This window comes from Budorcas taxicolor, chromosome 7 (genome assembly GCF_023091745.1).
Source record: "Budorcas taxicolor isolate Tak-1 chromosome 7, Takin1.1, whole genome shotgun sequence".
In the NCBI taxonomy this organism is placed as follows: Eukaryota; Metazoa; Chordata; class Mammalia; order Artiodactyla; family Bovidae; genus Budorcas; species Budorcas taxicolor.
In genome coordinates this window covers 6,327,378-6,351,794 of record NC_068916.1, presented here as the reverse complement: position 1 = coordinate 6,351,794, position 24,417 = coordinate 6,327,378, and the positions used below count along the sequence as shown (strand labels likewise).

At 62.2% G+C, this 24,417-nt stretch overlaps 2 protein-coding genes across 4 annotated transcripts in view; one reads left to right on the top strand and one right to left on the bottom strand.

Moving 5' to 3' along the window:
* The window catches only part of CRTC1 (CREB regulated transcription coactivator 1), an 80,882-nt gene extending 69,022 nt beyond the window's left edge, over positions 1-11,860 (top strand). For 2 of the 3 annotated variants that reach the window (XM_052643102.1, XM_052643101.1), the window contains 5 exons: positions 1,462-1,773; positions 3,798-3,902; positions 8,442-8,528; positions 9,084-9,264; positions 10,765-11,860. In XM_052643102.1, coding sequence (XP_052499062.1) covers positions 1,462-1,773; positions 3,798-3,902; positions 8,442-8,528; positions 9,084-9,264; positions 10,765-10,976 — 897 coding nt within the window. In that variant the 3' untranslated portion in view covers positions 10,977-11,860. The remainder of the gene's footprint in view (positions 1-1,461; positions 1,774-3,797; positions 3,903-8,441; positions 8,529-9,083; positions 9,265-10,764) is intronic. The other variant, XM_052643103.1, reaches the window with a different exon arrangement.
* A 4,646-nt stretch (positions 11,861-16,506) lies between these two features.
* On the bottom strand, positions 16,507-24,174 carry COMP (cartilage oligomeric matrix protein). The gene is made up of 19 exons (XM_052642909.1): positions 24,096-24,174; positions 23,763-23,848; positions 23,307-23,358; positions 22,708-22,877; positions 21,872-22,009; positions 21,535-21,609; positions 21,281-21,439; positions 21,089-21,193; positions 20,896-21,003; positions 20,532-20,691; positions 19,876-19,994; positions 19,582-19,634; positions 19,309-19,490; positions 18,934-19,112; positions 18,764-18,812; positions 18,350-18,546; positions 17,463-17,635; positions 16,718-16,857; positions 16,507-16,635 (listed from the first exon to the last, which is right to left on the bottom strand). The coding sequence occupies exons 1-19, from the start codon at positions 24,172-24,174 to the stop codon at positions 16,589-16,591; spliced, it is 2,271 nt and encodes a 756-aa protein (XP_052498869.1). The 3' UTR covers positions 16,507-16,588.
* Positions 24,175-24,417: the final 243 nt, after the last annotated feature.

The following is a 24,417-nucleotide window of genomic DNA, read 5'->3' as shown; positions in this document are numbered from 1 at the left end:
CTCTGCGACCCCATGCGACTGGAATTCTCCAGGCCAGAATACTGGAGTGGGTGGCCTATCCCTTTGCCAGCTGATCTTCCCGTTGCAGGAATCGAACCAGAGTCTCCTGCATTGCAGTTGGATTCTTTACCAACTGAGCTATCAGGGAAGCCCACTCTTTCATAATCCTTTTAATTTCTGTCAAGTTACATCCCCCCTTTCTTTTCTTATTTCTGCAGTTGGAATCTTATCTTTTTTACTTAGCCCAGGCTCCTGGAAACATTAGGAAGTATTCTCTCCTCTTCTGTTTCTTTGAAGAGTTCAAGAAGCATCGATGTTACTTCTTGGAATGTTTGGTAGAATTCAGTGTAGGTGCCTCAGTCTTGACGGATCTGCATTAGAAAGTTTGTGGTGCCTGATCTGACTTCTCCCTTGATACCAATCTACTCAGAGTTCCTTTTCCAGATTCTTGGGTCCATTTTGGTAGTTTGTGTGTTCTGAGGAATTTCTCCATGTTGACTGTTTTATAGTCCCTAATAGATAATGTTTTGTGTGTGTGTGTTTTTTTTAACATGACCTTGATGGTCTTGTCCACCTAAGATGAAATTTAACAATAGTTCTTCTGTTAATACATCTTCCCATGCCTGGCCTGGGCCCTGTTCTCCCACCAGGTTAAGAACCTCTTATCCAGTTCTTGTTCAGATCAGGAGCCAGAGCTGGGGATGGTTCCTCATGGCACCGTCTTCTGTCTCTCCATCTGGGGGACCCCAGCCTCATCTCCCTTCCCCGCTGCGCCCCACCCCTGAGGCCTGCCTTCTTTCGAAAACTCCTCTGTTCACAAACTGCCTACCGGCTAGTGGGAGTCCAGGCTTTCCGCTTAGCGTTTATATCCTGTAGCCCCGGACACTTCCACTCTCCCTCAGAAGGCAGGAGCCCTTGGCTGCCTGGGGAGCTGCCCGTGTGGGTGGATGAGTGTTAAAGACTTCCCTCTGGTTGTTTTCCTCTTTCCAACTCTTAAGAGAGCCCAGAGCTGGTCTTGCCCAGTGACCGCGCCAGCGCCTTCCTCACCAGCCTCCCCTTGGCTGCAGATGGCTAGAGGGGGTTCCTTCCCCTTACAGGACTCCACAGGGGCCAGGTGCTGGCTCCCCACTGAGCTCCCCAGTGTAAGCCCCATGCCTGCCTGCCTACAGCAGGGAAGCTCCAGCTCAAAGGGCCAGAGGAGGAGAGGATTCTGTCTGCAGATATGGAAACTGGTGCCCCCTATTGGCATGTGGGGAGAAAACCTCGCTGGGGGCAGGCCCACCGAGCTGCAGCCCCATCCTCCGTGGCCCTTGGGGGAGGCCTGCCCGCTCAGCCTTTGCTGCCCCAGTCCAGAGTCGGGACACCCTTTGGTCTGTCCATCACTTCACCGCCACGCGCACCGGGCCGTGGGGGCCCCACCTCTGAGCGTGCCTCCTGCCTGACGCCCTCCTCTCCCTCCAGGCCGTGGCCATGGACGCCCTGTCTCTGGAGCAGCAGCTGCCCTACGCGTTCTTCACCCAGGCGGGCTCTCAGCAGCCGCCGCCACCCCAGCCTCAGCCCCCGCCGCCCCCGCCGCCAGCCTCCCAGCAGCAGCCGCCCCCACAGCCCCCACAGGTGCCTGTCGGCCTCCCCCAGGGCGGCTCCCTGATGCCGAGTGCCAGCCTGACACGGGGGCCCCAGCTGCCCCCACTCGCGGTCACGGTACCGTCCTCTCTCCCCCAGTCCCCCCCAGAGAACGCGGGCCAGTCACCGATGGGGATCGACATTGCCTCGGTAAGGCGGGAAGGGGCCTGGCTTGGGGCGGGGGGGCTTGTGCAGGAGGAACCTGGGGGCTGGGGGGGCATCAAGGCTCCTGGCTTTATCTGCAGCCACCTCAAGGCTCTGTTTTGAGGCCAGCTTGGCCAGGGGTCGGAGCAGAGGCACACGCTGTCTGCGGCCAGGGGCTCAATGGGGAATTCTGCCTGAAGTCCTCAAGCCAAGTTTGTCCTCCTCACAGAGGTGGGGAAACTGATTCATGAGCAGGGTCAGGTACCCCAAACTTCACGTGGCATGGGCCACCCTGTGTCCCTCTCCCATGGGCCTGGATGCCCCCCTCAGCCCTTCCCACCCAAGGCTTCCTCAGAGGCAGGGCGCACACAGCTTGCAGGGGCTGGGGAATGGACTTCAGGAGCCAGAGTGGTAGAGATGACCTGGGAGGAATAGAAGGGGTGAAACCAATTCTGCGGTTCTTACAGCACGGTGTCCTGGGCCCAGGGCCTGCAGCTCAGCCCGTGGGACCCCCTTGCCTGGGATCAGGCGCAGGGTAACAAATGCTAGCTTTGGGGGTGGTTTGACAGCACCTGCAAACCTTCTTGTCTGTTCAGACTTTTATTTAGGTTGCCCTGGTGGGAAGGGAGTGGTGACAGCTACCTTTGGCCACATTCAGAGAAACGGACGCATGCTGGGGGCCCAGCCAACCCTCCCTGCTCACTTGGCCCATGGCCAGCAGCCCCAGGGTACATGTCATCAGAACACTGTGTGTTCTGTAAAGAACAAGCCTCCTGGGCCGGACAGGGCCGGCAGGTCCCCGAACAGGGGGAGGCTCACACCTCCAAGCCGTTCTGATCCCTCAGAGGGTAGACCTCAGGGGTCCCCAGGATGGGACTGCACCCAAACCTTGCCTTTGGCAGAGACACAGCAGTTACGGGGGTGGCTCTGATGGTGGAGCTGCCTGGGGCACCCCGTCCCATGACACCCTGCAGTGGCAGAACCTTGTGGTGGAGCTGGAGGGACAGTGGAGGCATGGGGTATCCAAGCCAAGCTCTTGAATTAGGACCCTGTGGTGGGGTAATCCACCCACCACCCCCACGGGAGCTGGCATGCTCGGGGCTCAGGCTCCAGGGGCAGCCTCTGTGAGCTTCCACACACCTGCTCAAGTGAGGAGAATGTCCCTCTGATCATTTTCATCTTCCCAACCCCAAGAAGACCTGAGCTGGTCACTGCCAAGTGACCATGCTGTGTCTTGGACACTCAAACCCTGCTGCGTGAGCCCCCTGCCCTATCTGGGCTCAACCCCTATTCCAAACTTCTCGGGCCGCTGAAGAAATGAAGGAGAACCAGTACTTAGGGGGCCCTGAGCCGGCCAGCTGGGTCTCATTAAATGGCAGGCTCAGAGAGGTCAAGCAGCTTGCACACAGCAGGGCTGCCCTGAGTGGGACCCGAGCAGAGACTAGATTCAGGTCCTGGCCTAGCGGGTCTTGGCCCCTAGGGGTCTGGTGAGATGCCAAGACCCTTTGTCATTCAAGTGAAGACGTGACTGCCCTTTAGAAGTCTGTGCATTACCCAGAGGACCGGTCCCAAGCAACTTGGGTGATAGTGGCCGCCGGGCACCAGGACCCCTCCTCTGCACCCAATCCTGCCGTCGCGCGAGGCGTCTCACTTGCCTGGGGCCTTCCCTGCCCGAGTGTGTGTGTGGGTGTGTGCACAGCTGTGTGCATGTGTGTATGGGTACTGGTGTGCCTTCGTGTGAGTGCTCTAAACCTGCTGAGTAGAGGCCGACCCCTCTGCCCTTCCATAGCCCCCAAGGCAACTCTGAGAGGCTGGGTTCTGGACTCTGACCGTGTGCTCCTACCCCTCCCAGACTTGGGTTTCGAGGCCCGGCCCTTTTCCGGCCCAGGGCTCAGGTGCCCTCCTACAGATGCCCGGTATTCTGCTTGCCTGAGGGGTGGGGGCCTCGCCAGGCACTGGGCCAGGGGCAGCCAGGCCCGGGAGGCCAGGCCCGGGGCCCTGCGAGCGTCCTGACCTGTCTGTCGTCGTAGGCACCGGCTCTGCAGCAGTACCGCACTAGTGCCGGCTCCCCAGCCAACCAGTCTCCCACCTCGCCCGTCTCCAATCAAGGCTTCTCCCCTGGGAGCTCCCCGCAAGTAAGGGACGCCGCCCCTTCCTCCCCCCCCAACTCCAGCCTGGCTGGCGCCCCCAGCGTGGCCCCTGTGCACCTGTCCAGCATCTGTGCCTCCTGTCTCACTCCACCCCATCTTGTTCACTCCATCGGGGTGGGGACCGGTGAGGCGCAGCCATCCTACGCAGTGGCCAAGGAGAAGGCACCCTCCCCCCAGAGCTGTCACGTTCCCACAGCACCTCTGGAGTCTGTGCCTAGGCCCCACTCTGGGTGGCGGGCTCCCCATTCACGTCAGTGACGCTGGTGCCAGCTTCACCCCAGCGTGCGGCTCGGAGCAGGCTTCCAGCAGCCTGTGCTCCGTCCCTGCCCATGTCTGCCCCCGAGACCTCCTGCTTCCAGGCTTCTGCAGGTGGGGGAGTGCTCCCCGCACTTTGGGGAACAGCTGAGTGACAGCCAGCCTGTGCGGGGGCTCTGCTTCTCAGTGCCCTCCACCCCTTGTGAAGGTGTCTCTCTCACCTCTAGGCCTCCAGCCTGGGAAGCTTCTCTGAGTGGCCTGGCGGCCCATCCAAGATCCTTGTCCTCTTCACATGAATGAGGAGCCCGAGGCTCACCCTTGACAGCAGGCAGGGCTAGACGTGTCCGTCAGATCAGGTTCCCTTCATACAAGTCAGCGCAGGGGACCCTAGCCCCTGACACACACACACACAGCACAGGTTCCCGATCGCTGACACACGCACACACACAGCACAGGTTCCCGATCGCTCACACACACACACACACACACAGAGCACAGGTTCCCGATCGCTGACACACACACGCACACAGCACAGGTTCCCGATCGCTGACACACGCACACACACAGCACAGGTTCCCGATCGCTGACACACACACGCACACACACAGCACAGGTTCCCGATCCCTGACACACTCACGCACACATACAGAGGTTCCCTGACACACACACACAAACATACATACCCACACAGCACAGGTTCCTGATCTGTGACACACACATGCATATACACAGAGGTTCCCTGACACACACACACACAGACGCACACAGCACAGGTTCCCGATCCCTGACACACACATAGACACACAGGTCCCCGATCCCTGACATACACACAGGGTTCCCTGGCACACAAATACAGGTCCCCAGTCTCACACACACACAGGTTCCCTGACACACACAGCACAGGTTCCTGATCCCTGACTCACACAGAGGTTCCCTGACATACACACGCATGCACACGGGTTCCCTCACACACACACACACACACACACACAGGTTCCTTGACACACACACGCACGCACACAGGGATTCCCTGACACGCACACACACACAGAGGTTCCCTGACACAGCACAGCTTCCCAATCCCTGACACACACGCACACACACACAGGTTCCCTGACACACACACACAGCACAGGTTTCCTGACACATACACACACAGGTCCCCGATCCCTGACACACACACAGGTTCCCTGGCACACAAATACAGGTCCCCAGTCTCACACACACACAGGTTCCTGATCCCTGACACGCACACACACAGAGGTTCCCTGACACACAGACACACAGCACAGGTTCCCGATCGCTGACACACACACGCACACACACACAGGTTCCCAATCCCTGACACACACATAGACACACAGGTCCCTGATCCCTGACATACACACAGGGTTCCCTGGCACACAAATACAGGTCCCCAGTCTCACACACACACAGGTTCCCTGACACACACAGCACAGGTTCCTGATCCCTCACACACACACACACACACACACACACAGGTTTCCTGACAGACACACAACACAGGTCCCCAGTCTCTGACACACTCACACACACGTTCCCTCACACACACACACAGCACAGGTTCCCTGACACATACACAGGTTCCCTGACATACGCAGAGCACAGGTCCCCAATCTCACACATGCACACACACAGAGGACTCTGATCCCTGGCACACACACAGGTCCCCAATCCCTGACACACACACCCACACAACACAGGTCCCCAGTCACATGCACACGCAGGTTCCCCAATGATCTGTGACACACGCACACGCACACGCGCACACACACACATTCCTCAGAATCCCCCTTGGTGCTGCTCCCCTTTGGGCTGCATTCTGTCCAGAACCCGCCATCAGGTAAGGGGTTCCCGAAAAGCTGACATCTGGGACCAAAGCTTCTTGCCATAGCAGTGAAGCCTCCCCAGGACCCGGCCACCCCATCCCCAAAATGTCACCAAGTCGAGAGACTTCAGGAGTCCCTGCAGCGCCCAAGTCCCTCCCGGGCAGAGCAGAAGGAGTTGTTCCTTCAGGCAGGGCCGGGGGGCGTGCCCGCTCTCCCTGTCTGCCAGGCTCTCAGCACGCCCCGAGCCAGGCCCTGTGTGTCAGGACAGTGGCCTTCCCCCTGGGGGGACCTGAGGCTGTTCTCGAGGCTCACTGACACAAGAGGGCCTCTCGCTCCACCACCCACGGCAGCCAGGGGCTGGGACTCTTCCCCTGGCTCTGCAGAAGACGGGAAAGGCGCAGTGAGCTCAGGGCGCGCCGAGGGCCAGCCTGGTGTCCGCGCGCTCCCCATCCATCCTGTGGGCTCTGCGCGCTTGCGGCTGGTCTTGTCACGTGATGCTGGAGGGCTGTGGGAACGGGAGACGCTGCTCCAGGGAGGAGAAGCCGTGACGGGCAGCCTGCCTGGGCTGGTCTCTGAGTAGCGGCCCTGCTCATGCATGAGGCGGCACAGGACGGTTACAGTGGAACAGATCTCTCTTGGGAGAGGTTCGCCTGGACCAGAGTGGTCCGTCCTGAGCAGAGGGCAAGTTGCTGTCTCATCACGCCCGTGTCTGTGTGTCCGTTTGTCTGTTCATCCATTGTGCGCCGGCAGGGGAGGAAGGCTGCTCGCTCAGATGTGAAGATGGCCCTGGGAGGCCCTTCAGCCCCGTTCAGGAGCTTTGCTTGGGGGCAAACCGTGGCAGAAGGCAGACGGGGTTTCCCATTGAAGCTGGATCTCAGAGGAGGCGTTCATCAGCCCCCTGGGCCCGGGTCAGCCCCCGCCTTCCCAGCCCAGCCAGCATCTCCCCTGGCGGCACGAGGCAGCCAGCTTGCCACGCCTGCCCTCGCGTCGATGTCTTCCCTGTCTAGCTGCTGCTGGAACCTGAGGCAGCTGGGACTGGGCCCATTCCATTCCCTCTCTGGTTCCTTCTGAGCAGACCTTTCTGGCAGACCCTCATGGCAGCTTTACAAGAGAAGCTGGAGTCTCCTGCGTGTGCGCTGGGGCTCTCTGAGGCCAAGGACTGGGCCGCAGGGTCAGGTGCCCCGGAGAGGCGTGCCCCCGACCTCAGCCGAGGTGGTCACCTGCCGCCTCCAGCAGCCTCACCGCCCCCTTTTCCAAACCTGAAGCCGGCGATTTTTAGGGCAGAGGCGGCCTCTCGCCACGTTAGCTTTTCTCCCTCCTCAGTCCGTTAGCGCTTTTACCTCTTCTGGGGTGTTTTAGTGGCGTGCCCATCCCCAGGAGCCGCCCCGCCTTCCGCGTGGCTGGCTGTCCCTTTTCTGTGTCCAGCCGACTAGACACTCGGAGCGGCTGCTGGCTTTCTGACCGGTTCTCCTTTGCAGTGGAGGCCTGAGAGTCACGCTTTGGTAGTTGTCGGAGAGCATGGGGACCTTTCTAGAACAGGGCACTCCGAGGGAGGAGGTCCAGGGTCTGCGGTGTGTGAAGACTCTGACCTGGACGCGTGCTGGGCTGGGGGCTTGCTTCCCCAGGTCTGGTGCCTGTGCTGTGAGCTGGCCACTCACAGCACTCCGCCTCTGCTCCCCTCTACGTCCCTGCAGACTCCCTCCTGCCACCTCGCTGGCGGCATCTCAGGAGCGGGCAGGCGCTCCCTGCTGCTTTCCCAGCAGCCCCATCCCTCTGCCCCAGCTGGCACTGGGCAAACAGGAGTGGGGCTTTCTGCCCTTTCAGCCGTGGGGGCCAGGGGGCAGGGCCTTCTGTGTACCTGTCTCGTCCTGCTCTGTGAAGCCTTCCTGCCCGCATGTGTGGCCTGCCTTCTGTCCCGTGTCTCCCTTGTCTGACAAGGTACTCATGGCGTCCTGGAAATCCAGAGACCCTCCCGCCCTGCCCCAATCACACATTTTCCTCTGGCCTGTCACAAGGGGTTCCTGGGTCCTGTGGCCCCTTGGCTTCCATCTGATGAAAATGGGCTCACAGAGAGGAGATGGGATGGGACTTTGAGGGAAGTTGGGGTGCAAAGGCCCCCCGGGATCAGGTGGTGGAAAGGAACAATCGTCCTGAGGTTAGGCGTGCACCCCTCCATCACAGGGGGCATGGGCTTTCCCAGAGGCCCTGAGATGGACAGGGTCAGCTTCTCACATTCCGAGCATCTTCCAGGAAGTTCCGAAGGCCTCCCCTTTCTCCCAACCCAGGCCGGCGGTGAGGCCCTGGAGGACGGGCCTGGGTGCAGCCCGCCCGCGGGCGCACCCGCCCCCACCCCCGGCGGCCTCACCCCGCTGCCTGGTTTGGGAGCCCTGACGACAGCGGGCCTCTCTTTCGTCTGCAGCACTCTTCCACCCTGGGCGGCGTGTTTGGGGACTCATTCTATGAGCAGCAGATGGCGGCCAGGCAGGCCAATGCTTTGTCCCACCAGGTGAGCGGGCGCCCACCGCAGACGCTCGCCAGACCCCGCCCACTCCTTGGCCCGCTCCCCGGGCTGTGGTGGCCCCGGCCCTGGAGGGGGTGGCTTGGCCTGGCCCCCCTGTGTCTGCACCCTTCCCGAAAAGCGAGGCCACCCACAGAGGGGGAGGAAGGGCAGGCGGCGGACGCTGGCAGGGATGGGCAGTGGCTCTGACAGCGGTGCCCTGGTGTGGGCCGTGCACGTGGGTTTGCCGGGAGGTTGCACTGGCTTTGCGTGGACCCCGGGGTGGAGGGGGTGTGCGCATGGGAAGGGTGGACTGCTGCCCGGAGCTGTTCACTCATTTCAACCATCCATCCATTCATCCATCTCCACACGCTCGGACGGGGCCGTGTGCCGGCCAGCCCAGGCAGGTTCAGAGACGGGGAGACCCGAAGGCAGGGCGACTCGTGCTTGGCAGCCCCCAGCATGGGTGTGCTGGGCGTCCTGTGGGGCGGGTGGGCCGGACAGCCACAGGCTGGCCGGCCAGCGTTGGGGGAGCTGGCTCACACCCCTGTGCTTGCTCTCCAGTTGGAGCAGTTCAACATGATGGAGAACGCCATCAGCTCCAGCAGCCTGTACAGCCCAGGTTCGACGCTGAACTACTCCCAGGCGGCCATGATGGGCCTGACAGGCAGCCGCGGGAGCCTGCCGGACACGCAGCAGCTCGGCTACCCCAGCCACAGCAGCATCCCCAACATCATCCTCACAGGTGAGGCCACCCGTCAGGGCGTCTTCCGGCAGGCCCTGATGCCAGTGTCCCCGTGGGAGCCTAGGGGGAGATGGAGCCCCTGCCTCGGTGCAGACCCGCGGAGGCCAGAACCCCCCCTTGACTCTGCTGGGCTTACGGGGTGCAGGCCAGGGGCACACATACTGAGGCCCGGACTCGGCCCAGTGGACAGGACACAGAGCAGGGGTGGGACAGGGCCACTCACTCATCCCGCCCTTCACCCCGTGCCCAAGCGTGTGTGCCCCAGTAGCTGAACATGCCCGGTGGGATTTGTCCTCTGCAGCCACACACACATAAGAGCTCACACATACCGTGTTGGGCATCCCCAAGCAGCTTTAGCACAGTGCCCAGGCACGCACACACACAGTGCCCGGGCACACATGCGTGCACACACACACACAGTGCCCGGGCACACACGCGTGCATACACAGTGCCTGGGCACACACATGCGTGCACACACACACAGTGCCCAGGCACACACATGCGTGCACACACACACAGTGCCCGGGCACACACACACACAGTGCCCGGGCACACGCACACACAGTGCCCGGGCACACGCACGCATATACACACACACACAGTACTTGGGCACACACACACATACACTGCCTGGGTACACGCGTGCGCGCGCGCGCGCGCACACACACATCTCCACCCAGCCATGCTCAGACCTTCCAGTCTTCTCTCCCCACCCTTTGTCATGCCTCTGGAGGTTCTAGGTATTATCAAAGAAGAAGCAGTTTCCTCATAAGCCAGGGATGACGTGGGGTTGAGGATGAGACCCTTTCTGCAGTCCCGCCAGCATCTCTAGAATGGGAGGGTTCTCTCTCCAGAGCCCCCACAGCCTGGACTAGACTCAGGGCCACCTGCCTGGACCCAGAGTCTGCAGGAGATACTCTTGAGTGCAGAAGCCTTGGCCTTGGAGGTTGTATGAGAAGGATCAGGCCTCTGTGATTGTCCAGTAGCCCAGAAAGACTAGAACTTGCGTGTCCATTTCCCAGAGTGGGAAACGGAGGTCCATGATCTCACAAGAGCCCAGGTTTGAAGCTGGGTCTCTGCGGAGAAACCTGGCCTTCCCTCTGGCCCACAGCCAAGTCCCCTGATGCACACAGGGCAGACTGCCTGGCAGAGTCAGAGAGGCCCCCTGCTCCCTTCAGGTCACGCTGGTTTGTGTCACAAACCTCATCCCAGGGCGTCCTGGCCTTGGCACCCTGACATGTGGGCTGGCACCACCCTGTGTACTGTGGGGTGCTGAGCAGCGTCACCGCATCCCCAGCCTCCACTAGGACACCAGTAGCATTCCCTCCAGTAGTGACGACTAAAAATATCCCCAGACAGTGCAAATGTCCTTAGCAGCACAGACCACTCAGGTGAGCTTCCAGGTGCAGCCTGAGCATCGACAGGGGCCGTGGAGGTGCAGAGTGGGGGTGCCGGGGGCCAGGGTGAAGCTGAGCCTTTTGTGTGTACCCCCTACCCCAGTGACAGGAGAGTCCCCTCCCAGCCTCTCTAAAGAACTGACCAGCACGCTGGCCGGGGTCGGTGATGTCAGCTTCGACTCTGACAACCAGTTCCCCCTGGACGAACTCAAGATTGATCCCCTGACCCTGGATGGACTGCACATGCTCAATGACCCAGATATGGTCCTGGCCGACCCGGCCACCGAGGACACCTTCCGGATGGACCGTCTGTGAGCGGGTCGCGTGGCACATGGCCGCCCAGCCCCCGGCTCTGTCACCCCGCCGGCCAGTGGTCCCGACGGCATCGCCCCGAGCCTGGGGACAGCGGCGCTCCGTCCCTCGCAAACGGCCGAGCTTGTGATTCTGAGCTTGCAATGCCGCCAAGCGCCCCCTGCCCTACCCCCCCCATCCCTCCACCCCGGTCGTTCACCTCCCGCGTGAGGCTGCGCGTCGTCGCCCCCGCGGACCCTCCCTGCTCTCTCATCCCCTGTAAGATGTGGAAAGCGTGCTGGGCAGGGCTGCCAGCCTCGGTGGGCACCATGCTCCGCGACGGTGGTGGGCTGAGGTACATCTTGCGACTGTTGTCCAGCTCTCACTGCCTTCCTCTGTCCCTGGTCCCCCTACCTGCCCGCGCCCCCAGCCCTTGGATAGGTAGCGAGCCAGCCCCACCCTGCCAAAGGGAGAAAGTGCCAGAGAGAGGGGGGCGGACGTGAAGCGAAATAAACACTATTTGGACTGCTGTCTTTTATATTTCTGTGCACACACAGAACGCTAGCATCCATCACACGGAGGTGGGATGCGGACGTGTGAACAGCACGGGGAGCCGCTAAGTCTCCTCCGGGGTCCCTGCCTCGCCCGCCCACCCCCCACCCTCCGGCCAGGCCCCTCTGCGGCCACCTGTGCTGTGAAACCCCACCCCAGCCTGCCCGGGCGCATGTGGAGGCAGATATTTGGGGGGAGGTGCAACTTGTTTCCATCTTTGTACTGTGGTCACTGTTTCTATTATTTAAAGAATGGGGTGGGGAGGGGTGGCCAGGGCATTTTTCGTTGCCCTTCTTTTCGTTTCTTTCGGTTTGTATTTACATTATGGTTGTGGATGAGGAACTGACCCCTCCAAGCCAACGCTTGCCTGAGAGCATGTTTGTTTGTTTGTTTTTACTCTAGAAATCCAATCTTATAATACTTGTGAGCTAACTGGAAGCAGCCTGCTGCCTGCTCAGGTCTGAGCTGCATCTCCTGTCCTTTTAGTTTTGCTCCATTATCCCAAACCAGAAGGACGTGAGGTTAGGCTGGACTGGGCGGACACTCCGGTGAAAGCTGGCGGCAGCGGCCGGAAGTGCCTCCCCTCCGGTCTTGTAACCGACTTCCGGGAAGGAGCCCCGGCTTGCATTAAGGGTCTCCTGAAGGTGCCAGCCAGTCCTCAGGGCGGGTCCATCCCAGACCCCATGGCTGGCGGCAGCTGCGGCCCCTCTGCTCTGAGGCGCCCCAGAGACGAGCCTGTCCTCAGCAAGCCCGCCCCAAGAACCAGCCAACATTCATCTCCCACCATCTCTTCGGTGGCCACTTCCAGCAGGGCTGGCTTTGGAGGCAAATAGCAGAGCGCGTTTCAGAGGCTGGTTTCCAGGTGCTTCTCACAGTGCCTCAAGAGGCCCAGGTGACCGTCTGTCGGGCTCACTGGTGCAGCAGAGGCCGGCCGTCTGCCTTCCAGGCCCCGCAAGCGGGCAGCAGGGCAGGTTTCGCATTCTGCTTTGCCCTGGAACCGGAGCCTCTGTTTGGTTCCCTCCGACACCGCATTTTGAATTCGTTCTTGTTCCTCTGCCTGCCAGCCAGGCTGGCCCCTCCTGCCTGGTGCATTTCCACCTCCATCAGGGTCTCCGGAGCACCGCCTCGTGTCTGTGGGAGCCAGATCCTAGTGACCAACCCTCTCTTGTTCCCCAGCTGGGCTGTTAGCACATAGCCAAGTGGCCAGGTGGCCACACCCACGGGGAGCCCCCTGTCCTTTGTCACTTGGCCTCCACCGCTGTCGTCTGGCTGGGGGGCACAGTGTCAGTCCATCCAGGTCAGGGGCCTGTCCTCTGGGTGGCGGGGTCTGGGGGCAAAGAATGGGGACTGTTTTTTGTTTTTTTTTTTTAAGAAGAACTACATGTACATAGAAGGGTTTGATTACCATTAGACTTGTATGTAGAACTTAAAAAAAAATGGCCTTAATAAAATTACAAACAACCTTCCTGGATGCAACTTTCAAACAAGGCACTGGGGACCCCATCAGCCCACACTTCCCATCTGCCCAGCACTGGGTTCTTGGTGCAGGTGGGCAGGGAAGGAGGGGGGTCCAGCCCTGTGGCCCGTTTCTCGAATCCCTTGGCCAGGAGCACAGGTGACTTTGTATTAACACGGCAGCCTTGGCCCATGAGGGGCGTGGATGCAGAGCTTTCCTGGGGAGGGGACCCAGCCAGAAACCAGCGGCCAAGCATCCTCAAAGGATTCACTGCCCCCTCCTAGCCCTGGGCAGGCCTTTAGGGGGAGTCTACAACAGGGGATTTGGGTTTTTTCTTATATATCACTTCTCTAAGTATTCTTGAATTGCCAAGACTTTTAGAAAAAGGACAGCTTAGGGCAATCAGCCCTTTGACTTGTGATGTGAAAATACTGTGATTCCAGGCGAGCTGTGCCGTGAGGGGTGAGCCAGGGCCCCTGCGTCATGTACACAGACCCGCCACTGCGCCCTCACTCGCCGCAGCTGAGCTCCCCTCATCCATCCCTCGGGAGCACGCACCGTGCCTCGGTTTGCCCCCTGTCCTCTGAGCCCCCGGGCTGGGGAGCGTGTTCCCCCATGAGGATGAGACCTGGGGTCAGCCTCTTTCTGTGTTCTCCAGAGAGGAGAGTTTGTATCCCTGCCCCACCCCCGCCCTTCAGCTTCACCCCCTGCAGTGCCCAGGGTGGACTTGGGGGAGGAGAAGGCGGGTCTCTTTGGGGGTCACACCCCATCACAGGTACCTGTGAGGACGTGTGCTGTTGCCAGAGGGGAGACGGCAGCGCTGCTGGGGTAGACTGCAGCGCCCCCTCCACTTTCCCGGCTCACCTTGCTCCCCCCAGCACTCTCCTGGGCAGGAAGGGTGGGGGCCAGCCCCTTGGGGTAGAGGGCCCTGAGACCCTCAGTGGAAAGCTCAGGGGGCAGATCCGTCCTTCAGCAAAATTTGGGGACCCACAGCCAGTAATACCCAGAAGCTGGCCAGGCTCCCTGCTGGGGACAGGCGCACAGCAGAAGGGACCCTGATAGCATTGGGTCCAGCTCCCACCCCAACTGCGGTCCACACAGCTCTCTGGGACCGGGCCTGCAAGGCCAGAAGGCAGGGGCAGGTGGGTGTGTAATGCCACCCCTGTGCTAACCTTCAGCCTCTCCACTGGCCTTAGGGCCACCCGCCTGCCTGGCGGGTGTGCACAGGGGCTGGGAGCCCGGCTTTGGGTGCTTGGCTGGCTTTTGTGTACCGTTATCTACTTGTGGATTTTGAGGGTTGAGCCAGGAGAGTTATGACATCCTAGGTGTGTTGGGCCTGATTGCTTCAGGCGGCCGACCTCCAAGGAGGATGGCTGGCTAAGTGGGGCCATTATGAGGCCCATGTGTCACATGGGGGTGGGCGAGAGTGGCTGTCCATCTGTCTGTCCATCAGATGCTGGTGAGACCCTTGCACGGAGGATGAGAGGTCCCGTGTCGTCTGTCCGTCCTGCCAGGGTAGCTGTCTGCTGTAGGGGCTGCGTGCCGGGTGCGGGCTGGTTGTGGCCTGCTCACGGGAGATGGGGGAAGGTGTGAGGCCTGTGGTGGGGCTGGGCAGGGCTCCCACGGCCGGGGCCTGAAGAGTCCCTGCAATCACTGCTCTTAGAGGGGCTTCTGTGGACCCAGAGACCTCCTGGGGGCTGAGTTCTCCTGGGATGCCACACTTCTCCCCAGACCTCCATGCCTGGGCCGACCCTGAGCTAGTTCATAACCAGACCTGCTGCCACCCTCCTGCCCCCACTCGGGATTCCGAGTTTCCCGCATGTCCAAAGAAGGCACCCCCACCCCAGGGTGCGGGCTGGGCGTGGTGAGGCCTGGTGGGGTTGAAAGACCCTCCACCTCCCTGCCCCCACCCCACCCTCCCTGGGTTCTGAGGGAGCTGTGGTCAGAGGCCCCAGGGTACCTTTGGCGTGGGGTTGGGGCACCGAGGTACCAGGTCAAGGGTACCTGGTGCTCTTGGGCGTGATGCTTCAGGTGAGGGGTCTGTGGCCGCCTGAGCCTGCACCCCCGCCACACAACCTGAAGAGCTGGGCGGGGGGGACTGGGTGCCTCTCCTGCCCTGGGAGGCCTGTCTGGGGTGAGTGGGCAGCCTGGTCTGTTTCCACCCTGTTCCATTCTCAGGGGACCCTGGGCCCCCATGCCTGGGGGGAGGGGGTCTTACAGTGTATGATGGGGTCCCTGGGACGTTCCTTTGTCAGTTTGGCCTGAGCCAGCTCTTTCTGGTTTCCTTCAGCTTTTGGGGGTCCTGGCTGGTGGGCCTCAGGCACCTCTCATAACCATGGGTATGCCACAGGCACCGGGCCACAGATAAGAATTCTCCCCTAGTAGAGGCGGGGTGACCTGCAGCCCCAGTGCCTGGGCACTGGGGTACCTCTGAAGGCACCAGGGGGCGAGCAAGACTCTTGTGACCCAAGCCTCAGTTCCCTCTTGTCATTAGGAGCTTAGGTCCATGGTATCTGGGTCCTAGGCTCATCCAAGGCAGGGTAGCAGGCAGGGGCTAGATGTCAGGAGCTGATTCCAGGCAGCTCTCCTCACCTGACCAGCGCCCAGCACGCTGTCCCCAGGAGCCAGACATGTGGGCTGCCCTCCTCTCACAGGGTTGTGGAATCTGGGGGCAGTCAATGCCCAGCCTGTCATTTGTGACCTCCTGCCAACTGGGGACAAGGGGACACAGCTGTGGCACTTGCCACCAGACTTCGGGAGGGAGGGCTGTGGCAGCTGAGGTCCACTGACCCTGCCACGCCCTCCATAGGAAACTGCCCTTCCCCTTCCAGGAGCTGGGCAGTACCACTGATATATGCAAACCCTGCAGTCCCGGCCCTGCCCCGCCTGTGTCCCTCTCTCCAGGCTGGCTCTGCCCTCCCCAGCATGTACACTGTGCTGTAGGTGTCCCGTGGGCTGCACGCTTGGGTGCCCACGGCGGGCGGGGGCGGGCGCTCAGGGCGCACTCAGCCAGCCCCTGCCCGTCCTTCTGGCGCGGACGCCGTCGGCTTTGTACCTTTGCACCCTTTGTGATGAAACGTAATAAAAAGTCACTGTTTCCGCCTCTGCCTCCTCCCTTTTCTACCTCCCCTCTTTTCCCGCCTCAAGGGTGAGATGTGGGTTTCGCCGGTGCACCAGGTGGGAGTTGCCCAGAGACCACACACCCATGAACACGGACCCCCAGGCCTAAGGCCCTCACACACACTCCACAGGATCCCAGGCCAGATGGTCCAGGGGCGCGGAGGGGATGAAGCAGCAGGCCTGGGGCCTGCAAATTAAAGCCCAACACCTTGTCAGGCTGCTAGGGCCCCAGGCAGTCAGCGGGGAGTCAATGGCAGTCCCCACCACCACTGCCAAGTTTGGGGTCTCTAGGCCAGCCTCCCCTCAGAGACTCGACCCTACCGTCTCCCCAAAGCAGAGACCACAGCCAGCCCCTCCGCCACACAGACACACTTTATTTTGTCTTCCCTGAGCCCCTCTCATTCCCCCCCAGGCCAACTGCCTCCTGGGGCCTGATGCCGACGACCTCCCATGGGGAGGGCAGCCGCGCGGGTGGCTGTCACCCAGTGGCGGGTCCCCAACCCCATCCCTAGGCCTGCAGCAGCCTCTGGGCCTCGTAGTCCTCGGGGATGGTGTCTGTGGAGAGAGGGTGAGCAGGTGAGGCGGGTGAGGCTGGGGGGTGCAGACTCCCCGCCTGCCCTGATGAGGGTCCTCTTACCGTTGCAGCGGTAGCGCAGGTTTGCCCAGATGATGTTCTCCTGGGAGAAGCAGAAGACCCCCAGACGACCACCCCGCATGGTTGTATCCAGGACCACGTTGCTGTCTGCCACCAGCTCTGGGCCCTCGTAGAATCGCACTCTGCGGGGCAGGAGGGGACCGTGACCCGGGGTCCTAGGCCAGGCCCTCCCCTCTCAGAGCGTCAGCACCCTGCCCAGTGAACTAGCATCTCTTCTCTAGGAGAAGGGACTGTGTGTCTCCCTGCCTGGGCCACACTCAGGACAGAGCGAGCTCCTGATCTGAGCCTCAGTTCCCCTGTGTGACGATGGATGTGCAGGGCGCGCATACAGTAGATGCTAAACATAGCGCCTGGACTTCCTGGCAGCGCAGAGTCGGGACTGGGAAACGGGGAGTGGGTGAGGCCCCACCTTCTGCTATGTATGTGCACAGTTCAGAACCCCCAGCCCTGGGTCCAGGCCGCCCAACCTGGCCCCGCCCTTCCTGAGTCCAGGCCCGCCCCTGTCCCACCTCCCCTCTGGGCCGGCCCACTGAGCAGCTCTCTGCCAGACCTGAACCCTCCCTGTGTCCTCGGAGGGGTATCATACCCCAAGGCCAAACAGTTATTTCTGCCTCTATTATTCCCATTTTACAGGTAAGGGGACCAAGGCCCCCCGAAGCAACTCCCTCCCACAAGAGCGAGGGATGAATAGGGACTCCGGGCCCCTTGGCGGAGGGCGGGTTCCCACCTGATGTAGCCCACTTGGGGCCGGTGCTGCAGGAACCAGCGGTAGGATGTCTTGTCCTTCCAGCCCACGTTCCGGGGATCCTTCCACAGCAGCCGCACCTGTGACGCTGTGTCCCCCGTGTGCCACAGTGCGTTCCGAAGCTGCTCCCCAGGGCCTGTGGAGGACTTCACGGCCTACCCACATCCAGGAAGAGGAGAGTGGGGTCAGGGACCATACAGGCCACCAAGGCCCCCAGACGGGCAAGGAGCTTTGAGTTATAGAGGAGTGGTGGGGATCCCTGGTATGCCTGGATGGGAGACCCCCCCAAGGAAGCCTTGAGGGCCACATGGAGGTTTACAGGTGGGTTATAGGAGGCAGCAGTGGTCGGTAGGATAAACTAGAGTCTAGAGGACTTAGGGAATTTTAGGGTTTCAGTGAAATACTGGGATCCGGGTGGCGCTAGTGGTAAAGAACCCGCCTGCAATGGAGGAGATGCCAGAGATGGGGGTTCCATCCCTGGGTCTGGAAGATCCCCTGGAGGAGGGCATGGCACCCCACTCCAGTATTCTTGCCTGGAGAATCCAGGCCAGAGGAGCCTGGCAGGCTACAGTCCATGGAGTTGCAAAGAGTCCGACACGACTGAGCAGATCTATTCTAGGGGGTCTGCAGGAGGATTTGGAACCTGAGAGAAAGCCTGGGGCTCTGTGAGGGGGTCTGGATGCCCACAGGAAGACGAGGGGGTCCTGGGGGCATGTTTGAGGACCTGTGGGAAGAACTGGGAGGATTTCGGTAGAAAGCCTTCGAGGTCCGTGGGATCATGCCGGGGACTGTAAGGCTTGTGGGTCTGTGGAAGGGCAGGGGCCCCCAGAGACGGCGCTGAAACCGAGCGCTCGGGACGGGCCCAGCACCTTGAGCTGGATGCCGGGCTCTGCCACCGCACGGAACGGGCTCGCCTGCCAGTACGTCTGCTCCATTTGCTTCCACATGACCACGTAGAAGCTGGAGCTGTCCTGGTAGCCGAAGATGAAGCCGGCGTAGTCGTCATCCGTGGCAGTGTTCACGTGGAACGTGCCTTCGAAATCCACGCCATTGAAGGCCGTGTAACCTGGGGAGAAGAAGGCACGCTAGCCCCTGTCCTACCGGGATCCGGGTCCGTCCCCGAACCCTGCCCCTTCGGAGTACAGAACGCCCAAGCCCAGAGTCCGGACCACCTAGCCTGGCTCCGCCTTTCCCGAGTCCAGGCCCGCCCCTGTCCCGCCTCTCCTCCGGCCCCGCCCCCCGAGCAGCTCCCTGCATGGCTTGGCCCCCGCCCCGCGTCTCACCCACAGCCAGGCCTGGGTCGCTGTTCATGGTCTGCACGATCTCCATACCCTGGTGAGGTTCAAAGGACGAAGGGCGTCAGGCCAGAAGGACTGGGCTCCCCGCCCCCAGTTTAGGACCGGCTGCGGTGGTCCTGGGCTCCCCCCACTTCCCGCCTAGTCCCCGCCCCCACCTGGTTGAGCACCACCCAGTTAGGGTCTATCTGCGCGTCGCCCTCAGGGTCCAGCACGACCGTCTGGAAGGCCCGGAAGTCGGTGAGGGTGACCTCAGCGTTCTCCGGACACACATCGATCTTGTCTACCACCTTGTCCGCATCAAAGTCGCCCTGGCACGCGTCGCCCACGCCGTCCCCTGAGAGGAGGTGGGAGGCCCCCCCGCAATGATAGAATGAGCTCCAGGCCCCGCCCCAGGCCTGGCCATGCCCATACAAGCTACTGGCCTTGCCCAGGCCACGCCTCCAGCTCGGCTCACAAGTGCCACTGCCCCCACCATGCCCACCGCAAACCTCACCCTGGCCCTGCCCCACAGGACCTGCGTCCGGCCTTACGGTCCATGTCTTCCTGGCCCGGGTTGGGCACTAGACGGCAGTTGTCCCTACTGTCGGGGACCCCATCGTTGTCGTCATCGTCATCGCAGGCGTCACCCTGGCCATCGTGGTCTGAGTCCTGCTGGGCACTGTTGGGCACTGTGGGGCAGTTGTCCATCGAGTCCTGGTGCCCATCCCCATCCCTAGAGTGGGTGGAGCAGGGACAGTGAGGCGAAAGCCGGTCGGGCGCTGCCCACGCTGGGTCCCCACCTCAGCCCCGGATGGCCTGCTTACTTGTCTTGGTCGCTGTCACAAGCATCTCCCACAAAGTCGTGGTCCACATCCCTCTGGGGGCCAGAGGAAGGGGAGGATACAGACGTTCATAATCAGGGCAGAAGAATTCAGAAGCCTCTCCCCCACCCCCAGTTCCAGAGCCAAGATCTTCCTGAGCCCAAGCAACATCCACCCGCACACCCCCCTCCCCCCGCCCCAACCCCAGCCAAGTTGTTCAGACTGGGCTGGAGTCTTGCTAACCAGCCTGGGACTCACCTGGGGGTCTGCCCCAGCTGGAGTCTGGCCTACACTCACCTGGTCTGCGTTGCTCTTCTGAGGACAGTTGTCACAGGCATCTCCTACACCATCACCATCAGTGTCCTTCTGATCTGAGTTGGGCACCCTGGGGCAGTTGTCCACCGGATTGCGGATCCCTGCGAGAAGCAGAGGAAACAGAACCGGATCTCCAGATGGGGCTGGGGCCAGGCTGGCTTCAGCAGAGCAGGTGCAGACCTGGGATTAGCCTGGGACAGAGTCCCCACTCCACCTTTGGTTCCCAATAACTACAAAGTTAAACTAAGTCTTCGTGCCCAGTCCCCAGCCTCCTAGAGACTAAATGAATGGAGCAGTGAAGGGACTGGCTCAGCGTGTGCACCACCTTGAGTCTCTGCCCGGCTGTAAAAATGGTACCTCTTCCATGGGGCCCTGTCCCCCATGCTCACGGCTCTGTCCTCTTTCCCTTGCAGCATCTAACGCACGGTCCCCCTTTCCCTCCTCCAAAAGGTCTTCCCTCTTTCCCTTGGCCTCTCAGCTTGCATTTCTGTGCGAGGAGCAGGTTCAGCGGTTCCTGGCGCCCTAGGCGAGCTCACTCGCTCCGGCTTCCAGAAGAGGCCGAGCCCCACCTCCAGCCAAACCCCACCCCTTGGTGCCCGCCCCCTTTCCTCTCCTCTCCTCGCGCGCCCAGAACTCACGGTCGCCGTCTATGTCGTCGTCGCAGGCGTCGCCTCGGCCGTCCTTATCTGTGTCCTTCTGGTCGTCGTTCTTCTGGGACCGACAGTTGTCGCACGCATCGCCCCACTTGTCGCCATCCGTATTTCGCTGGTCTGGGTTCCGCACGAGCGGGCAGTTGTCCTAGAGGCGAGGGCCGGTTAGGGGATAGGCAGTCCTAGACAGTCAAAAGTCACTCCCCAGACTGTCCAGATCCGAGGCCCCGCCTCCTCTGCATGGACCCCACCTCAGTCCTTTGGGACCCCTAGATCAGCCTCTGAGGCCACACCCGTCACCCGGAGACACGCCCCCCACCCGGTCTCTCCCAGGCCCCCACTTTTGCCCCACCTTCTCATTGAGGACGCCGTCCCCGTCGGCGTCAGGGTCGCAGGCGTCTCCGATGCCGTCCCGGTCCACATCCTCCTGCCCTGAGTTGGGCACCGTCACGCAGTTGTCCTAGGGGTGGGCACAACGGGCATTGGGGGCGTGGCCAGTAGCCCCGCCCACCCCTGCCAGGCCACGCCCTCCACGCCGCACCCACTTTTCTGCACTGGCGCTCAGAGCAGCGTAACTTCTCGTCTGGAAAGCCGTCCAAGTCTGTGTCGCGGCCGCAGATGAGCCCATTGCCAGCCCAGCCGACGGCGCACTGCGGGTGGGGGAGTCAGTGGGTGCTCTGGCGTGGCCCTACACCCGCACCCTCATCCCATTCTACTCCTGGCCTGCCCGCACTCACCACGCATGATCGCGACCCGTCACGCTCCAGCACGCAGTCGGCCTTCTCGTGGCACGGGCTGGGCGTGCCGTCAGGGCAGAAGCGCTGCGGCCGCCGACGGCAGCCTGATGCCTGGTCGCCTACGAAGCCGGGCTGGCACGGGCCGCACTGGAAGGAGCCCTGAGCCCGGGCCACAGGAGGTCAGCCCCCGCCGCCTGACACTTCCGCCCCACCCTCCCCGTCGCTCAATCCTTCCTCCCCCTCCCAGGCCTTACCACGGTATTGACGCATACAGAGTTGGGGACGCAGTTATGCTGCCCGGTCTCACACTCGTTAATGTCCGTACAAACCTGGGTGGGAGAGAGCGCACTGGTCAACGCTCCCAGGCAGATACCCCCAGACCTCCCACCCGAGTCACGAATCCTCTGAATCCCATCTTTCCTCCAGTCCCGACCATCCCTGATGGGAAACCCTTAACTTCCTCTTCCCCAGACTCCTGTCCCCATCCGTTGCCCCTGGAGCCAAGCAGGCTGCGAGGCTGAAGTTTACTTAACAAAATGCCCCCCACCTCGAAATGCTCCTCCCGGCTCACCAACCCCCGACGGCCCTCACCTGCTTGTTGGCCTTGGCGAAGGCCAGCCCCACGCCCTCGTGGGTGGGGCCGCTGAACCCAGGTGGGCAAGCCTCGCAGCGGAAGCCGGGACTGGTATTGATGCAGCGGACGCGAGGGAAGCAAGGATGGGCGGTGCACTGGAGGAGGAAGGGCCCGGGAGGATCAGAGGATGAGGAGCTGGGCCTCCCCGAAAGAGGCGCCTTAGGGCTTATTGGACTTGTAAAGTTCAAGGGCCATCAGCTAGCTATAGGAGGGAGGGGGTGCCATGTAGGGCAGAGGCTATTGTCCCAGAGGTCAGGTCACACACGGCTTTGCCTCGATGTGGGAAAGGGCAAGACCAGGCGAGGAGAAGGGCCTGCCTGGAGTGGGGCTGTTTCCGGGACCCGGTGGGCTGGATGCTCATGGACGGGGGAAGAAATTTTGAGGGCGGGCGTCCCCAGCGGAAGGGGGAAGTGGTCGTCGGGGTGTGCGTGCCCTTCGGTGAGGAGGTTGCTGGGGCGGGGGGACCCCGGTGGTGGAAGGGTCTCTGGGGTCGGCCACCCCGGGCGGTGGTGAGTGGGGTCGTTGAGGGGGACCACTCCCGGCGGTAGGGGAGTCGTCGGGGTGGACGTCACTGGCTACGGAGGAGGTCGTCAGGGTGGGCATCCTAGGTGGAGAGGGGCGTAGTAGGGGTGACTGTGCGGCGGTGGGGAGGTCGTCTGGACGTGCGCCCCCCGGAGGTGAGGGAGTCCTCTCCCGGGGGACCCCCAGCGGACGAGGAGGTCGTCGGGGCGGGGCGGTGGGGAGTTGTGGGGCAAGCGTTGGGGGTTCGTCGGGGCGGTGGTGGCAGACGCACCTCGTTGACGTCGGCGCAGTGCGAGCCGTTGCCCGTGAAACCTTCGGGGCAGGGTCCGCAGCGCGCGCCGCTGGCTGTCTCGGTACAAGCCACTCCAGGGAAGCAGAAGCCGGGCGAACACTGGCTTAGCGGCCGTACCGTCAGACTGGGGGTTCGCGCGGGTTGCATCCCTGCAGGGAGTGGGGCGCGAGTGGTTAAGGCCACGCCCAGGGGTGGAGCCTGTCGAGACAGCGCTCCCATCCCGGCAGCATCCTGGCTGTTCCGCGACCCCGCCCCGTACGGAGCGCTCCGCTCTCCAGGTCTCCGCAGTCTCTCGATTTCTGTGCCCGACTGTCTTTTTTCGCTTCTCCCTCCGCGACTCCACCTCCCAGCGTCTCTCGCAAGGTTTCTGGCTCTTTTGGGGGTCTCCCCTCCCACAGTCTCTCTCTCTCCTTTCTGTTCCTCTCTCTCCATCTCTCATCCAATCTCTCCATCTCTGTCAACCTCTGTCTTCCTCTCTTTTGCTCCCGGTCTGTCCTCTGCTCTCTGGATCTGTTTCTGTCTCCCCATCTCTTCTCGCTCCCCGGCCACCCCGTCTCCGTCGCCCCGGCTGCGCTCACCGCACGCGTCACACTCCATCACCGTGTTTTTCAGGAACGTAATCTCCTTGACCTTTGGTGCAAGGGAGATGGGTTGTGGTCAGCGGGGCATCCTTCTCCTCCCCCGCCGGTCTCCCCTCTCCCTCTCTCAGACTCCTTCCCCATGACACCACCGTCGCGGACCCTCTCCCCACGGACTCCCTACCCCCAGATCCCTACTCTCCCAGCCCCTTCTCCTCCTTCCCTGGGATTTCCTCCTCCCCTCAAGGATCCGTACCCTCTCCCGTAGAACGCCGCATCCCTGAGACCGCCCCCCCGCCTTCCTTTCCATAAACTCGGCCCCTCTCACCTCCATCAGGACCAACTTCTCCGGTCCCTTCCCACTCCCCCACCCTCCCCTGCCTCCGAGACCCACTTCCCCTCTTCCAAATCTCTGTCTTCTCCCCTGACCCCCAACCCCCCAACCCCGGCCGGCACCTGCTGCCTCAGTAGGTCCCGTACGTCCTGCAGGGCCGCGTTGGTCTCCTGGAGTTCGCGTAGCATCTGCGGGCCCAGGTCCCCACCTGCGCTGACAGGGGGCGCTGGTGGGGCGTCGGGGACCGGCGACCCCCATCACCACTCCTCACCCCGCCGCCGCAGAGATCCCTGACGCCCACCCCATTTCTTGAGCTTCTGCCGCACTGCCTGCTGTCTCCACCCGGCACGCCCCGGTGAACTTTCCCCGAGCCTCAAGGAGCCGCGACCCCAGGCCTCCCGCGAGTCCTGTCCCCCTGGGGGTCAGAGGCACGGCGTGGGGGAGGAGCGGCTTACCCAGCGGCATCTGCCCCTGGCCTGATGCGCCGAGGGCAGCCAGCGTGAGCAAGAGAACGCGGGCGGCGGCGAGAACCATGACGGCGGCGGGGAGCTGGACTGCGGCTCGCTCTCTGCCGCCCACGAGGGCCGAGCGGCCTATTTATCCCGGCGGCGCGGCGGGCCCGGGGGACGGCCCACCGCGGCCCTGCCCAGCGTCCAGCCACAAGGTAAACAGACGGCGCTGGCCTCCACGTTCAAGGCCCCGCCCAGCGCTGCTGAACTCGGATCGGGCGAGGAAACTGAGTCAGCGGGGGCTTGGGCTGAGGTTGGTGGGGCGGGG